We start from the raw sequence: 19,146 nt of genomic DNA, 5'->3' as shown, positions 1-19,146 counted from the left end.
TGGCAGTCTTTACTGATCTGGGCTGCGTGCCCAAAGCGCTACAATCAATAGACTTTTTATAAGCAAATGTGACAGTGGACTACCCTTCAAACAGGCGTGTTTAATATATTGACTCTTCTGAAATACATAGAAAATGTTAGCAAACCGTATTTTCTAGCTTTTTCTTCATTTCTTCACAGTATTGGTAGTGATGTGAAAAAACTTTACATTATGGATATACTTTTTGTTGTGCCGAACTCGACTGAATCGAGACATAAAAACATAACACTTAACTGTGATGGTCCACTTTGAAATGTCCACTTTATAGAACCTAATACATTACATTTAATAGCTTCTTCTGCTGTAGAGGTCTATGATGATAACCAAATGAATTGACTATATATCTGAGACACGCTACATACTGACCTCTAAGCATTGAAAAAAAGGAGAGATTTACTGGAAACTTCAGTTAACATGGGTGATACTTTAGAGACTTTGGAGACACATATGAGAATTAAACAAAGGAACAAAAAAGGATGACCCTCTTATATGGAACATCTTACCTTTAAACCATTCTGAGCAGGTTGACAAATGTTATTTTAGGAGTCTTACCACAGGACTACACCTTACTGCAAAGTTTAGTCGATAAAATCGACAATGATTTTTTTTTATTTGTTGACTATATATTTTATTGTCAATTAATTGTTAATATGTAACAGTACCGACAGAAGCGCAATGTGAGATGGGTAAATGGCTTGCTCACAGTTTACACTTAACTTAGTTTGTGTCTCCAAGCACAAGTGCCCAAGCACAACAGATTACATATTTAATCACTAAATATCAGTACTTTCCATGTTTAAACAACATCTAATCATTTAAATGCCTTTTAAATCTCATGTTCAGCTGTTTCTATCGTTTTTAGAGATGAAAGACATGGCAGAAATAATCATTGTCTAATCCACTAATCGGTAAAATAATCATCAGATAAGTCAACTACCAAAATAATCATTAGTTGCAGCCCTAGTAGCATGGTGTGTTTGGCTCATACCAGACATTTTTGGCTACTTCTGAGTGCTGTATTTAGACAAACATATTGTAGCTCCTCCAGTGGTTATGAAACTTTCTAAATCACTAAACAAAAAAAAGTTAAAACGAAAATCAAACTGTTGTTAAACCAGCATCTCTTTAACTATTTGACTGAAGCCGTTGTGAATGTGATCATGTGACAACATAAATCATACATAACTAAACTTGTTTATTTCATTGTTGTCTAGATATGAGAGTTTTATCATTAAGAAGACATTAAAAAATGTTAAACACACGTTCCCACTCAAAGTTCACCCAATAATGCAGATTTGGGGTTAGGATAGGCCAGGCCTGAGGCTATTAAAAAAGACCCAAGGCTACAGCTCCATAACCAACGATGTGTTGAGTTGTCTCTGCTGTGTTTGTGTTCCACCTTCAACCAGACTTGTCTAACTGTTAAAAATGAAAGACGAAGGGTTAATAAAAACCTTAACATAACACACGCTTTTCTTAAAGGTGATGATCCGAACCCCTCTCCATAAGCTAATTTAACACTGTCTAACATTTGCTCAGCGAGAAAATTAAACCATTAGCAAAGGCTAGAAGTTTACTTTTCGAGGTGGAGTTTGCAGAGTGCTTTGTGACGGCCCAGGGATCATGTTTCCAGGGTGTGGGTTCAGGCATATGTTATTGTATATAGTTTCAGGAGCGCGCTTTGTAACAATCTGACCTTTGGCACACCTTTTTAAGGTGAGATTTAAAATGAAACGAAAACGGCAATGAGAAATGAGTGGATGCTAATTAAATTAGCATAGAAAAAGGGACAGTGTACCACAATTTAATTGAATGTTAACAAATTACTTAATTTTTGATTTCTGAAAGAATATAACTTCCAACTACTTACATCACTGGATGAAATGTAAGAGTTAAAATGACCGGACTGCTTTTTATAAAGTGAAGTGTTCCTTTAAATGTGCAGTTCTTGAGTTAGGGGAAAAAGTCTGCTGAAGTTAATTTAGAGCTTGTTAACTCAGCACACGGTGGACTGTAATGCCAATCTAGCACTCAACCAAAGGTAAAAACATTTATTCTCATGTTTAGTCTGGGATCGTTTCTGTACTGAAGCTCGATCTGAAGAATTCCATCAGAGTTTCAAGATGAATTAAATACATTTAAAGTAATTTTTTTCCAGGTCTTTTTTTTTTTTTTTTTTTACTCTGAAGGCTGTGTTTGGATGAACACGTGTAAAAGGGAGGTGATCATTATCCTTTTGGCCAAGCTTGACCAAACAAGTCTGGATCTTTGTCATCTATCCTCATTCTATAGTGCAACAGTGTATTTGTTTGGTTCCCATGGAGAATAAGTCTAGAGGATGGCAAAACACTGGGGCATGGCACTCAGCCAGGTATATATTTTTTCTCTTCTTCTGATAATGACATTGAAGAGTAATTTGTTGACTGTTGGACAGCTGTGAGCGCTTCTGAATGTGTATACACTCGACTCCAGCAGCCCTCTGAAGAGAGAGATCATATAACCTGGACATATGCTCAAATAAGGCCTTATAATAAGATTAAGCATTAAAAACTGAAGTGCTGACTGCTTTTATTACATTAAAAAGCCAGCAAAAGCTTTTATTTAGTGCTTATACAAGCAAGAAGGTAACAGCGGGGCCCAACGAGGATTTAGCGAATAGCTGCCTCTGGCTGCTTTGCGAGTGTGTGTTAACAAGGATCTAATTTAGCCTCACTGGGGTGCTATGAAAACTCTCGTTTTGTGTGGTCTGCTTTAGCGCAACCCAAATGTAAACCCAGCACCCAGGTCGAAGCGTTTGTCCTGGCACGCAGTCCGTCCAAAAAGGCTTTGCTAACTTGCTGCTAATGAGAGAGCTTTGTTACATGACGGATGAAAACTCCCAGTCCAAACATTCGTTCTAAGGCAAGAAAATCCCAGTAAAAGGCAGCTGTGAATGGAAAAATGGTGATTTCTCCTTCTCGCTATTCCAAGTCACTCGATTCTCCCCCCGTTTTTAGTTTATACATTCATTATTAGGGTCAAGAGACTGAATGAGGACAACCCGTTCTCTATGCAAACTCTTATTGGGGTTGAAGCCAGAAAACTAAGGATCAGGTAGAGGGTTGTGTAGCAAGCTGTTGCCCTCAAATCACGCTGACTGTAAACAGTGCTGAGAGGAAGGGTCTGCAGCTGTGCTTGGCTGAGAACCTGAAGCCTTCCGTCTGCAGGCAGAGTGTTGGGTTTGGTCTATTAGTGAGATAGCAGTCACCATCGCAGCTGAATAATGCTGCTGGAATTACACCGAAAGTACAAATAAGGAGGTGAAGTCATTCTTAGGCACGCGAAACCACAATGACCCAGAGTTTGAGGCGAAGAGAGAGTTTTCCCATTGGTGCTTCCCCATCAAGTTCTTATTGAACTTCTCGCTGCATTTTGTGTCATCCAATTGGGGGCCATCAACTTTCTTAGAAACAAGCTAGAAAGTAAAGTGAGATTTAATTTAAGACTTAAAGGATTTAGTAAATGTTTTGTATTAACTGCACTACCTGAATAAAAAAAAAAAAAGTCAACCAAAATTTACAGCTTTGGAAAAAAACCTAAAGTCCACAGAACGTTATCCAAAAGCAGTGTGTAAGACTGGTGGAGGAATGAATGCCGAACTGTAATTAAAAAACAGGTTTATTCCACCAAATATTGATTTCTAAACGATTTTTACAACTTTATGAATATGAACTTGCTTTTTTGCATTATTTAAGGCCTAAAAGCTCTGCATCTTTTTTTGTTATTTCAGTCATTTCTCATTTTCTGCAAATAAATGCTCTAAATTACGATATTTTAATTTGGAATTTGGTAGAAATGTTGTCTGTAGTTTATATAAAAAATCAACAACAGTGTTCATTTTTCTCAAACATGAACATATAAATAGCAAAATTAGAGAAACTGATTCAGAAAATAAAGTGGTCTCTTAATTTTTTTTTCCGGAGCTTTAACTGAGCAAATGATCTGGTGTTGCTGCAGTCAGTCAGGTCTGGGTTCAGCAACAGTATGTGCTGAAAGAATGAGGTCAGCTGACTGATTTTTCATAGGCTCAAGAAACTAAAAAACGTTCTAAAGACATTTACAGTGTGCTGTGGGTCACCAGTCTATAACGTTTGCAGGATTTGACCAAATCTGAACAGAAAGTAAAGCTCTATAAACTTCATCCTGCTGCTTCCATCAGCTGTCATGTCATCAACAAACATCATTGACCCAGTTCTACTGGCAGCTGCTTGAGGAATCTTGGTCCAGAACTGGGCAAGTTTTTTTTTTTTTTTTTTTTTTTTAAAGATGTTTTCTAGCAGTCTGATCAGGCTGAGCTTGCCAGCGCATTCCTTTTTTATTAATGGAGCAAATTGTTGATAGTTTATCAACACATCTTTGGACAGCAAATATTATTTAAATGTAAAACTTTTAACCTTTAGTTTTTTTCATGTAACAGAGAGGAACTGGCCACAAGTCTGAATGAGGCTGTCAACTGTCAATTGTCCAATAACCTTTTAGTCTGTGAGAAATTACTATTTAAAGACATCTTTGTTAAAACTCTTGATTTTCAGCTGAAACGCCACATAACATTTCTTTTTTTTTGATTGGCAAATACAGAATGTCCCTCTCCAAATAACAAGGGACATGAATGTATAATAAAGAACATTCAGAAAGACATTTAAAAAAAAAACTTCTATCTTCTAAATCTCTGTTTTTGATTAAACTTCCTTTCTAAAGGTCGTAAATATCAAGACTATGCTGAGCGTTTGTGGAATAAAAAGTACAATATGTACAAAATCCTGCCTTCCCTCTGCCTTCCATTCTTTTTCCTTTTTTTTGGGTGGAATTGTTTACTGCCACATTAATAAGCTGAAATTTAATTATATTTTGAGTACTTATTCTAAATTACACACAATTTAAACAGGTGCATATTACATGTTTCTTAAATAGAATAAATGCAATAAATCAATGCCTTACAATTCCCAAGAGCAGTGAACTTTAAACTGTTGATAAACTTGATGGAAGGGACTTGGTCATGTGTGTGAATTAATGAAAATGAAAAAGAAACAGCTGGATGGGATTATAGACCCTGTTCTTTCCAGTGTCTTGTGGAATGCTCCCAAAAGACCCACACTGGGTAAAAAAAAAAAAAAAAAAAAAAGGTTCCACAAATTTGTTTTCAACAAAAGTTGAGATTGAAATGAGAGCTGACGTTTCAGCATAAAGACACAACAATTAATCAACAGATTCAAACTGTGTAAAAGAAAGCGTGCCAGGTTCTCATGCATTTGTATATCGTTTATCGAGTTTGTTCTCTTGCCGCACAGCAGTCGCCACAGGAGCACCACAAGTTAGCTTTACAAATGCTTCTCGAGATCATACATCTGCTGAGACCTAATGATTCTTTAGCAAGCCTTTTAACGACAGAAAAATGTGGAAACAACATAAATACTGTAGCGGCTGAAGATAAACTGAAAGCGAACATCTGCTACGCTGAGGAACAATTTTTACCATATTCTCTCTCTTGTTAGTTGACAAATATTGTGCGATTTATGTTTTGTTGCTACGTTCATAGTAGCCTGATGTTTATATTTGCGGTGAGGCTCAATTTGGCATTTTCAAAGTAAGCACTTGCTAAAGCTGCCAGTTCACAGGCGGTGATTATATTAGGACTCTTTGCTGAGGCCAGGACTGAAAATACACTGAAAATACCCATCTGAATCTCTTAAGATAAGAAAAACATACTCGTTTTTAATATATTTTTCTGAATTACTGACATCTGAACAGAGCTATCTGGTTTTTTTACATTGGAATTAATAGAGGAAATAGTTCTGCTCCTGCAGTGTGCTGGCAGTAAACTCATAGACTTTATTCTAAAGGTGCTCATGAATTAGCTAAAAGTTTTAAACAGCACTGCAATGCAGAGAGACATTTTTACACTAATAACAGTCTTTGCAATGTTATATGTTACATTACAACATGTGTAATGAACTGCTAAGTGCAGTTCGGCCACTGACCTAGTCTTAGAGTCTCTGTAAAATACAAAATCCACCAGAGATCCTATGTAAACCTAGTTACTTACACACAGAGGTGGGTAGTCAATGTCCAGAAAGTAAAAATCCACCCCAGGGTTTTGTTGGCTGAACTGCAGCAGAGCCGCCCAGACAGTTGGAACAAAACCCCGGTGTGGATTTTTCCTTTTAATTAGTGCAAACAGAACTGTTCTAAAAAAAACTCCTACCTAATCTCAATTGTACTTCACTGGTGGTGTTTATAGACAAGTTCTAACCATTTCTTCATTAGCTCTGAATTACTGGGCAAAGCATATAACACTGCTGTGTTATTTGCATAAATAATACAGAAACGAACTGCCATGCTGTTCCCAAAGCTGTTAGCTCCTTTTGGATGAGACGGAGATGGGCGAGGCCATGATACTAATTCACGGGTTGACATAGACACAATATTTTTTCTAAATTTTCCTAAATAGTCATTTAGAACTATAGAAAGAATAGAAATTGCTGAAATAACAAGAAAGATGCAGAGATTTCAGACATCAAATAATTCAAAGATAAGTTTATTTCAGAAGAGTTCAGAAATCAATATTTAGTGGAATAACCCTGGTTTTTAATCATAGTTTTCATGCATCTTGGCATGTTCTCCTCCACCAGTCTAACACACTGCTTTTGGGTAACCTTATGGCACTTCTGGTGCAAAAAATCAAGCAGTTCAGCTTGGTTTTCAATTTGGTAAAATCAAAGGAACAAGAGCTGTATGACTGGAGTCAATGCAATGTGATGGCAGCAGTTGATTAGGGAAATGAAAGCCTAAATCACACACTGCTGTTGAGACACAGCACTGTACAGGAAGTCTTCCTGCACGTCTACAAAATATTCTACCTCCTGTGAGAACAGAAGCCTTTCAGAAAGCATGCTGTCAGTTACTGTCAGGGCTGCATATGGCTTTTTTTTTTTTGCTGACTGTACATCCTAATGTGCCTCTGTCTGCGTGACAGAGTGTGGGTTAGTGTGCGTGAGTAAACGGACAAATTTGAGATGTTTGGCTGGAGTGTATTGAATTCCCTACGCTCAGCACTGTAAATTATTTAGTGGTGGGATTTTCTTGGTATGGAAGTTTAATAGTTTAAGCCCCACTGCATGCTGGGGGGGATTTTAGTCCCTTTAATTTCGCCTCTGGTTGTGTAAGCAATATTTCCATGCAAAGCTTTCTTTAACCTTTATTTAACCTTATTTAACATTAACAAAATATAATGTCAAGCTTATCGTATTAGAAGAAAATGATTTGTTATATTGAGTTACAGTAAAGAGATACAATTACAGTTATTTTAATGCAAAATTGACATTATTTGATAACATATCACCAGCAAAATAATATTTTCCTGAAGAGTGTCTTATGTAGAAAGCTATACAAAACCTTTATTTCTATTAGAAATGTTCTTGTTAGTATCATCTACTTCAGAATTAATCTGAGACAATGTATGCAGTGCATTTTAAAGATCTAAGTTGATAACATCATCTTGTTAAATACAACTGGCAATTGATACAACTGTGTACTAGAACAGTTATTTATGTTATGTGGTTATTGTGATATCATAGAAAATGTTTTTTGATGCCATAAGAGAATTATTTTGATGTCAACAGAGATGGCTACAGACAATTATTGCAATGTTATAGGACACAGGTTTAAAAACTTGGTGATTGTGATGTCATAAGTAACTGCTATAGATACTGTGAGGACATAAGAGATGGCAATATATAATTATTATGTCATTGGAGATAACTACAGATACTTTTGATGTCATAAGAGACAGCTACAGATTTTTTTATTGTGATGTCATAAGAGATAGGTAGAGTATTATAATCTCAAAGGATATATGAGACTGCTACAAATGTTGCCATAAGTGATGGCTAAATATACTTTTTGTGATGACATAGGAGACAACTACAGAGACTTGGTCATTGTGATGTCATAAGAGACTGCTACAGATTTATTTTGAGGTCTAAACAGATGACAGATAATTATGATGCAATATGAAACATCTACAGACTATTATTTAATGTGGATGTCATAAGAGTCAACTACAGCTTTTTATTGTGATGTCATAAGATATGGGCACAGATACATATTATGATGTCATAGGAGACTGCCACAGATATTTACTGTGGGGTCACAAGAGATGGCGATGCTTATGATGCTATAGTAGACAACTACAGATACTTGATCTTTGTGATGTCATAAGAGTCAGCTTCAAATCTATATTGTGATGTCATAAGAAACTGCTACAGAGTAAGTACCTGTAGCAGTTTCTTATGACATCACAATATAGGTCTGAAGCTGACTAACTTTAAATAATAAATAATAAATCTATTGCCATAGATTTTTTATTTATTATTTAAAGATACTTTGTCATTCTGATGTTATAAAAGATTTCTACATGCACTTATTGTGATGTCTTAGGAGACAAGTTTAGAAACATGGTCATTGTGATGTCATAAGAAAATGCTACAAATTCATATTGGGATGTTTGTCCTAGGAGATTCCCAAGTATGTATTGTGTTGTAATAAGGGATGGCTACAGACACTTATTGTGATAATATACAGTAAGAGAGAGTTATAGATATACAGCTCTGGTAAAATTTAAGAGACCACTTAAAAATGATGAGTTTCTTTAATTTTACCAAATTGAAACCTCTGGAATATAATCAAGAGGAAGAAGGATGATCACAAGCCATCAAACCAAGCTGAACTGCTTGAATTGTTGCACCAGGAGTGACAAAGTCATCCAAAAGCAGTGTGCAAGACTGGTGGAGGAGAACATGCCAAGATGCATGAAAACTGTGATTAAAAAACAGGGTTATTCCACCAAATATTGAACTTGTTTTTTTTTTGCATTATTATTTAAGGTCTGAAAGCTCTGCATCTTTTTTGTTATTCCAGCCATTTCTCATTTTCTGCACAAAAATGCTCTAAATGACAATATTTTTATTTGGAATTTGGGAGAAATGTTGTCCATAGAATAAAACAACAATGTTCATTTTACTGAATCATATACCTATAAATAGCAAAATCAGAGAAACTGATTCAGAAACTGAATTGGTCTCTTTAAATTTTCCAGAGCTGTAGGTCATGGTGATGTCATAAGAGATGGGTACAGATATTTGGTCATTGTGATGTCATTGGAGAGCACAGGAAAACAGTTGTTCCCTGTATATGCAAGTCCACTAACAGCTGCTCTCTCCTGAAGGGTGCCGAGTGCATTATCAGCATGCTGTCCATTATGCAGGAACCTTTTAGCATCCACTGATATCAAAGATATTTGTCGAGTGTCTAAGCATTTGCTCCATTAGGCGAGCATACAAGCCGCAGACTCTCAAGTGATGAAGAGCACTTGCAGTTAGTTTCATGCTTTCCCTTGCTGTACACGCTGTAATGCCCAACATCTAGTAACAATAAAAAACTGCAGAGGCCAACCTCCGAAGAATGATGCCCTTGCGTCAGGCCATCCTGACGCACATTCCGGGTCGATGCTAACTGCGTTTGGGCTTCCAGGGAGACACAGGGCCTCTCGAGATTAAAAGGTTTGGGCGATCAGGCTGAGCTGGCTGATCTCCAGCCATTTCTGGCCAATAACATAATGCAGATGGAGGCAAAAATAGACAGCAACTTTTATCCCATGCACACATAAACTGGCTAATCATTAGGACTGGTTAATCAATCTATGAAATTAAGTCTTGTAAAAACTAATGAAAGATTAGCACAGAATATTTCACTAAATACAGCGAAGCCAGTGATGATCATAAATAACGAGGCAGTGTTTTGCTCTCTGTCTACGAGTGCTTCCTTGTGAAAGAGAAATCAAGCCAGAGAGAGCTAATCAATAACGAATGGAAAGCGAGGAGAAAGCCCACATCAGCCCCTTTATTCCTGCAAACTCATTAGAATGGGAGAAGATGGGAGTCAGACTACCGGAGTGTGTGCTGTACGATACAAAAGCGAGCTGGTTATTTTAGACCGATGCCAGTGCCCTCATTTTTCAAGAAGGGAAAATGTGAACAGAGAAATTTCCAGTGAAAAATGGAGAACATAATCATATCACAATAAGGAAAATTCCACCATCCAGACATCCACCCATTTGTTTCCAAAAGTTGATATAATCAAATAAATGTAAATCCTTTGGCTGGAAAGGTATGAATCACCGCTAAATGTCAGCACCTTTAAAATCAACTCTTGAAAAGCGGCGATGACAAGACTTCACCCATTCGGCTGTGTTGTTACGTTCCTCACATTCCACACACTAAAATACTTGGAAATGGATTAACACTGATTGAGGGAGCCAAACTGTAGAATGCAAACTAAAAAAAAAAGTGTCTTCTAAGCGACTCCAAATAACATTTGGAACCACAATCCCAAATTATGGTGCCATAATCAAGTTCTTAGAAGATCTGGTAAGCTTCTTAGCGGATGCTGTTGTGCAGATATGTTCTAGAAATCAAGGCCCAGCTGTGGACTGGACATTTAGTTTTCAGTTAAACCTAAAATTATGAATAACTGGCACTCACATTTCCCAAGGACTGTATGTTCTATGTTTCTATTTATTTATTTTTAAGGATAATTTATGCTCATTTATGAGTTAAATACAACCGGATACAGAGACGGAACCTGCTGTTTGTCAATCTACAGGATGTACTTCTGAATGTAACTTAATAAGAGCATGAACTGTACAGGGAAAAAAAGGAAAAAGCTACTGTAATTTTCACACTACAACCCACACCAGATAAGGTGCACTATCAATAAATGTCTATTTTCTATTTTAAGGCACACCAGATTATAAGGCGCTTTATGCAACACTAGTAAGGAACAGGGCTGTCACAATGTTTTCCTTCTAGTTCAGCAGGTCTTGCTGCTGGGTAGAGAGACTTAAGTTAAGTAAGTTAAGTAAGCAATACTAAGAACAAAAAAAACATTTTATTTTAAAGCCAAACGCGCACTGGATGTAAATCTACACCGATTTCTCTCCTGAAAACTGTTTATTTGGGTGAGTAAAACGATTCAGTTTTTTTACAGTAAGATTAGATTTCTTAGAAGGCTGGGTGCAGCAGCACTAGCATTAGCGGCTAACCACTAACGCCAACAACTAGCCAACATCGTTACAATGAGGAACCCTGAGTGTTTCGGTAAGGCAGGACGATATTAGCTAGCAGTTAGTCCCACGAAGCTCGTTTAAGCACAGTAAACGTACAGGCTGCAGTCTGATAATACTCACCTCTGAACGGCGAAAGAGCTAGCGCTGCAGTTAGCGGGTAATGCTAATACTACTCCAGTCCCAGTGCTGGAGAACTGAACTGAAACCCCTGTGTAAAGCTGCACTTTAGCAGAGTGGCTATTTACTGCTCCTTACAACCTGACTGGTAAGAGTCATACACAAGATGCATTTTTTGGAAAAATTTGTGCATCTTATATTGTGAAAAATATGGTACTCCTTATGATATTTGAAATTGAAATGATGCTGCATTAATCGAGTTTTAAGAGTAAGCTTCTTAGTGGATGTTGTGCAGATACATTCTAGGAATCAAGGAACAGCTGTGGACTGGACATACAGTTTTTAGTTTAACTTCAAAATATTAAATAACTGCCCTCACAGTACCCAAGTTCTTTAAAGCTCTACACTACACCCACCCACCTCTCATCAAGCACTGGGGCGGTCTATGTGGGGGAAGCCAAAAAACACCAATCAAATTCTCCACAAATGTACCCTCCCTCTCCACCTGATGAAACGATGTAAACTGCGAGCAGCTGTTTCTCTAATTCATTAATTTGGTTTTACAAGCCCGACCATAAATGCTTTAGTAATTGCCTATAAAAATGGTCCAGCAAGTTCAATGGCACGCCAATAAAAATCTAACACCTTGGAAACTCCTCTAACCAACTGATAATGGAGCTGAGGCTCTGCTGTACTCATGTAAACCACCTGCAAATGTAACATCATCTGCAGAGCACTACTCAAGACCCTGTGTATGCCAGACCACCCTGAACCGAATGTGTGCATATGAATGGATGAGCCCAAAACCTCACACATGTAATACAAAGTAATTAGACACATAAATAGATAAACTTTCTTAATGGGCTACAGTATAGATAGTAAATGTCCATATAAGATTAGAATCATGTTCTAAATCTAAATAAGTCATAAAATACTAAGCTGGAAACATTGTGCAAAAAGAAAATGCCTGCTGTCAAAGGGTGCCAAGGATGGTTTAATAAATTACAAATCATGTAAATGCAATGCTTGATTGTGTTAACAATTATGATTTATTCTATGTGTGTTGCTGTGGGCTGTGCTGTAACACCACTGTGTGGAAAAGTGAGTGTGTTTCACTGTTGAGCAGTATCTCCATCTTGTGGCAAAAATAGATAATGTCCAAAATGAACTAGCTGCCCATGCGACCAGAAAAAAAATACAAGCAGTCTCAACTGTTTAATTTACAATTGATCATGTCATATAATTTAGTCTGGATTGATTCTTAATAACACTGTCGGCAGACACGTTTACACTTGGTACTTAAATGCAAGTATTGCCTGTATCTTGGTTGTCAAATGCATTTGAGATATGTTTACACTGGTAAAATGTTATAATAAAATACCTCCTAAGTGGTTTGATTGGATTTAAATCTGTTTAAATGTGTCTTGGTTTATGACTACACTTGCATGTTTTATGTGGCTTGGCCATACCCAAATGTAATCCTTATACTCAAGATGCATGTACACAGGATCTTGTGCACAAACCTGTACCATTTACTCCTCTATTGATCAATTAAAGTGCCCATATTCTAATTTATTCTTGTATGTTATCAACTAAACATTTACAATTCAGTCATAATCCCAGAGCAAAAAATAGTATTTTTTTAAATCTTCACATCACCCAGGTACAAGTAGCATTTGCCACATAGAGAGGACATTTTTTGGGGAAAAAAGGGAAAACACTGAATAAGAGGGAGCTTAAAGGTGCAAATTCATATGAGCCACTTGGAAACGGTGCACAGAAACAGATCAGTCCTCTTTTTTTTTTTTTTAGAAAATGTTATAACACTTCTTAGCCAATTGTCGATTTTTACAGATGTATTACTGGTATAATTTGAGCTAATAGAATCATTTTAGCTAGCCAGCTTTTAAATGAGTCTTAATATCATTCATAGCTACAAACTGACAAGACCACACTAATCAAATAATGACACCTTCAAAAGATTTATTTAAGTAATATACAATATTAACACAAAACCACAAAGTAAAGGCTTTACAGTTTGGGTGGCCCACTGAGCCTCCAGCCCTCCATCTTCCCCACTTTAGTGAGCCATGCCGCTACCCCCAGACCAAGACACGCTGTTGTGCCAGTCATAGCACTATGGGCTGTTAAAAAAATAAAAAATAAATAAAGGGAAGAAAAAGAACACACAGAGAGAAGTGCACGACATTATTTTTCATTTAGCATCAGACAGTTTAACCAAAGTAAATTGCACACATGCAGTCCAAGTTTTGCAGCTATGGCAACTTTAATACAGGTGCTACACGACTACACTTCCTTTTCAGGAGCAGTGCAAGACAGTGTGGGAGGCAAGAGAAGAGTCTACAGTGCACAACAAAAAGCCTAGCTGATGCAGATAAACTTGTTACAAAGAATATATTTTAGCACTATCTTAACAGTTCTCAAAGGCCTGATGTTATCTCTGAAATACTCACTTCGAGCTCCAAGAAAGGCGCCTGCTGCGCATCCACCAATGAGGTAGTTAGTGGGGTCATCAGGAGCATCCCGAGCATGGGCACTCAGACAAGTGGCCATTCCAAATATCGCCCCCATGGTTGCTAAAAATGTCAGATTTCAACTGTTCTTATTATCATAGCATGAAATAAGTTCACATTGAATCTGTTCTTTGTCCTGCTGTAAAGTCAAGTGTACATTACAATTTATAATCAATATTATACTGACTGGAATTTAATTCACAAAACTGGGACCAAATATGAGGTCAGATTGTAAGCTTTCCTGTTAAATTCCTGAATCCAGTCTACTTTCAGCTTTGTTTAAAAATATTTAATTTGAATGTTACAGCAACACAGAGGACAGAACAGAAGAAGTGTTAGGAAATATACAAATAATATATGAAATCCATATATACATATAAAATGAAATACAAATATAGAAAAACTAAGATTACAGGAAACATTCCCCAGTAAGTAAGACCAGTGATATTGCACTTAGGTTGACAGTAAATAAATAAAAAATAAGTGGTAATATTGTACGTAGTGATGGTGCACAGAGTAGAGCACTACAGCAGCAATATGTAAACAGTTTTATTGCACATAGTAAGAAATAGTAAACTGCTGTCCACAATCCGACAGCAGTCAGTAGGAAGGACCTGCGGTATCTCTCCTTCACACACTGTGTGTAGCAGCCTTTCAATGGCTTTTTTATAAATCACTGCAAGATTTAGACAGCCTGTATGTACTACTGTGTGTTTAAGAGGGATTTATTTAAATGACAAGCTGCCTCTGCACTGCAGATTGGCAGGGCTGTAGACTAGACAAGCAGATATGTAAATACATTGCTTTCAAGACATAAAATCAACTAGTTTTAAGGCTTATCGTTGCATTCCATTTTTTCAAATTTTAAAACCTTTCTGAAATTCATTTTTTGGTATTATTTAGGCTCTTTAAGTGTGAGAGACACCAATTTTCTGTTAAATCTGTTAATATCGAGACAGGAGACAGGAACTACATACTAAAATGGTGACAGAAAGTGCATCCTATTAATTACTTAGTAATCAATCACCTCGACTGATACAAATACAGCGCTGGAAAAAATGTATAGACCACTTCAGTTTCTAAAGTTTTAAGAGTTCATAAATCAATATTTGGTGTAATAACCCTGGTTTTTAATCACAGTTTTCATGCATGGCATGTTCTCCTCCACCAGTCTTACAAAAATTCAAGCTGTTCAGTTTGGTTTGATGGCTTGTGATCATCCATTTTCCTCCTGATTATATTCTAGAGGTTTTCAATTTGGTAAAATCAAAGAAACTACTCATCATTTTTTAATTGGTCTCTTATTTTTTTCCAGAGCTGTATATCTTGGGTCCCCTAGTGCCTCGCGCCATGACAGTTTTCCTGCTCTTCACCCTTATAGACCATCCTGACCCAAAGACCCAAAGTACTTCTTGCACACTTTACAAATCTGTTACACTGTTTTATATCTTCGTAAAATCAACACAATGGCAGTTATTTCAACCATGTAATAGTGCACCCATTAATTGTACCACTAACCGTCCTTGATAGGGAACACACAGACAGAAATGGAATGAAAAGGTAAACAGCAATAGGCTTTATATAAATCATTACTGTATCGTTTTAATACTGTAATATTAATTTAACTTTGTCTTGGGGTAAAAGAGATAATATATTTACATACCCATTGTAGCTGTAGCATTTGCTGCCCTCGTCAGTGCTTCAGCTGCTGTATCAGGCTGGAATGCCAAAATATGATACGCTGAGCCAACAAGCCCTGAAAGAAAAACAGAATTAAATGTTCCACATTATTCCTCTGTCAGTGATGGAAGGAGCAGATTTGCTTAGGTTTTAAGATGTTAAGATTGGTGTCAGACAGCAGATCATTTAGTGTTGTGTTTTAAACCCACCCACTAGATAGCAGTGGTGTACTAGACTGTTAGATGCCCCTGTTCTTATAAGATAAGAATAAACTTTTTTACTTTGCCTCTTTTTTTTTAAATAATAGTATATTTTTTCAAAAAAAGACCTTTCAAAGACTGTACTTCTACTGCTTAAAATGCTTTGACATGCTAAGTCAAGTGATACAGTCCTCTCCAAAAGTATAGGAACAGTAAGGCTGAACCCATTAGTTTTGATGTAGACTGAAAACACTTGGGTATGTCATTAAAGGATGAAAATGAGACAAATGATCAACATTTCAGGTTTATTTTTAGGTATTTATATCTGGATCTGATACACAGTTTAGAAGATAGCACATTTTGTCTAAATCCACCTATTTTTCTTGTGAGCAAAAGTATTGGAACAGATTAAAATAGATTAAAGTGAAAAATACTTTTTGGTGCAAATCCTTTTACTGTAATAATTGTAACACATCACTAAACGTCTGCATTCATTCATGAGTAAAAAGAGTGGAATCAGACTGGAGGTGCTAACTTCTGAACTGTGTATCAGATCCAGATGTAAATACCTGGAAATTAAAACTGAAATGTTGACCTTTTGATTCTTATTTGTCTTTAAATATCACCCAACAAAATAAGTCATTATTATGAGATACTAAGTCTTAATGAGACACTATGAGATACTAATTATGATCTTTTGACACATTTGTCTTTTAATATTAAACCTAAATGTTTTCAGTCTACAGTAGAAATAAATGGACTGACTTCAATGCTCCAATACTTTAGGAGGGGACTATGTAATTATGAGATAGAAAGTCATTATAAGATACTTAGTCATAATTATAAGATACATCATAATTATGAGATGCTACATCATTGAGATTCTAAGTCATTATTATGAGATATTAAGTCATTTTAAGATAGTAAGTTAATTGTGAGATATTAAGTCATAATTACGATATGTTGAGTCTGGAGGTATTATCTTACAGTTATGAAATAGTATCTAATAATTATAACTTAGCAGAGGTCCCTTTATTTGGGCGGAAATTGGCTTTCATAAATAAAGACAGACCAAGCCAACTAAGCTTAAGCTTTTTAAAACCTAAGAAATGTTGCCTAGTCAGAGAAGTTCTGAGGCAGGAAGGCACCCAGCTATGTCTGGATTAAAGTTCAGTAATCTAGCCTTTTGTTTTACTGGGCAAAAATGGTAGGTTAACAGCTAATGACAACCTGTTTACACGTGAAATCCAGCAGTCAGCTGTCCTTATCACGACATCAAGATATTCATGTAATTCGATTCAAATACAAAGACCTTTAAGTAAGATAGTTAAGCTAGTGTGGGCAGCAGGGTATTAAATTAGCATTTCTCGCAACTGAGACACGTGTAGGTTAACTATTTTACAAATTAGCTAACTAACTCGGTAGCTAGCCTAACTGTTTGTTCTTGACATTTAGTTAGTCAAATAGCTAACGTAAGCTAGCTAGTTAGCGTTATATTCCTCCAAGCAGCTGTACCGACTGTTGTTCATTTCATTATGCGGTTAGTAGGTCTTTTCTAAGTGTCTCTCTGTAATGTCGCTTTGCAGTATATTCTGAGTAAATATTCTGAATAACCCTAACCTGACCCCAGTGGCTGACAGTGGGAAGCTAACGTTAGCCAGCTAGTTAGCTAAGCTAAAGCTAGCGAACACAGAGTTCATACACAAACCTCCCGCGACCGACGTGTTCACACACACCAACTAAACTGAGACACTGTGACAGATATCTACAAGAGCCTCGCTCACCCACGGCTGTGCCCAGTTTGGTGGTAATCCATGTTTTCTCCACACAGTCTTTCCCCTCTTCGAGCTCCCAGTAACCCATCTTGGAGACAAGAAGGACACTCTCAGTTCTCGCGAGGTTTCAGCGCTGCCGCTTCTAGAGCGGGTCGTAGTAGTATTCGCCGGGCATATACCGCCCCCTATCGCCCTGGAGCCCGTAAATCAGTTTCTCTGATTTTGCTATGTATAGGTATATATTTAAGTAAAATTAAGATTGTTGTTTTATTCTATGAACTATGGACAACATTTCTCCAAAATTAAAAAAATATATATTGTCATTTAAAGCATTTATTTGCAGAAAATGAGAAATGGCTGAAATACCAAAAAAAGTTGCAAATCTATCAGCCGAAATAATGCAAAGAACAAGTTCATATTCATAAAGTTTTTGGATTTAAGAAATCAATATTTGGTGGAATAACCCTGTTTTTAATCACAGTTTTCATGCATCTTGGCATGTTTATATCCACCCGTCTTACACAATGTTTTTGGATAACTTTATGCCACTCCTGGTGGAAAAAGTCAAGCAGTTCCACTTTGTTTAATGGCTTGTGATCATCCATCTTCCTCTTTATTTTATTCCAGATGTTTTCTTTTTGGTAAAATCAAAGAAACTTAGTATTTTTAAGTGGTCTCTTTGTTTTTTTATTATTTCTTTTACTTTATTTAAATTCTAATGATCAGGAACAAATTATTTCACATTAAATAAATCCATAAAGAAGCAGTCCTCAAGATGTTTTTTTTATTTCTAAATTAATAGTAGTAGCTGTAGTAATACTAAGTTGGAAGGAGACATAGTATAAGAATACATGGCATCAATGTACATCTGCTAATTTCCCGGTTAAGACACATAAAACCCTTTAAAAAAAAAAAAAAGATTAAAAAAAGGGTGTCTGGTAGGTCGCGGAACCTTTTTTCTGACCAGAACAGCTTTTTCTAGTTACCTGAACAATCCTAGCACTGCTAACATTGAGATATAAAAACGGCAAACACAGCCTTAATCTGCCTATTTATGCATCTTTAAACAACAATAAACAGAATTAGAACTAAAGAGATGAAACAGAATGCAACAAACCTAAAATCACCAGATTCATACACTCTGGAAAAAATGCAATCCAATGCATGTTTTAAAAGTACTTTTTTTTTGCATGTTTGGAACAGTTACACATTCTTACAAAAAACTTACAGACTGTCATTACTTTTTTCTCTTTCTTCCCCCATGTCCTGAGCTGTTGCCTCGAGGTGTCCATCCATGGTTGCAGTCCCTGTGTTTTATACAACCATTCTAATCCCCTTTCTTCCCTTCCTCTCTGTTCTCCCTCTATATTTCTCACGTTATTGAGATGCGTAGCCGGCCTGTCTGGATGTGTCCATATTAGAGGTTGCATATTTGAGCTATTTAAACCCAATATTACATTTAATGTCATAATCTGGTGTCAATATCACTGCTTAAAACTAATAGGAAATTAATGTAAGAGGCACTGTATAAAAGAGGAAAATACATCCTAACTTTTTACTCACACACTAAATAAAACAATCACAAAATAAACAGTAGGCTTTGTGATGGGGTGGCTTCACTTCCGGGCCGCGGTAGCCAC

The 19,146-nt window shown here is 36.5% G+C and overlaps 1 protein-coding gene across 1 annotated transcript; it reads right to left on the bottom strand.

Annotated features, from left to right (window-relative positions):
• Positions 1-13,280: 13,280 nt before the first annotated feature.
• Positions 13,281-17,657, bottom strand: ndufa11 (NADH:ubiquinone oxidoreductase subunit A11). The gene is made up of 4 exons (XM_007240217.4): positions 17,516-17,657; positions 15,515-15,607; positions 13,792-13,914; positions 13,281-13,461 (listed from the first exon to the last, which is right to left on the bottom strand). Exons 1-4 carry the CDS (start codon positions 17,592-17,594, stop codon positions 13,349-13,351), a joined length of 408 nt encoding a protein of 135 aa, XP_007240279.2. The 5' UTR covers positions 17,595-17,657; the 3' UTR covers positions 13,281-13,348.
• Positions 17,658-19,146: the final 1,489 nt, after the last annotated feature.

This window comes from Astyanax mexicanus, chromosome 16, assembly GCF_023375975.1.
Source record: "Astyanax mexicanus isolate ESR-SI-001 chromosome 16, AstMex3_surface, whole genome shotgun sequence".
NCBI lineage: Eukaryota > Metazoa > Chordata > Actinopteri > Characiformes > Acestrorhamphidae > Astyanax > Astyanax mexicanus.
This window is presented reverse-complemented; position numbering and strand designations above follow the sequence as displayed.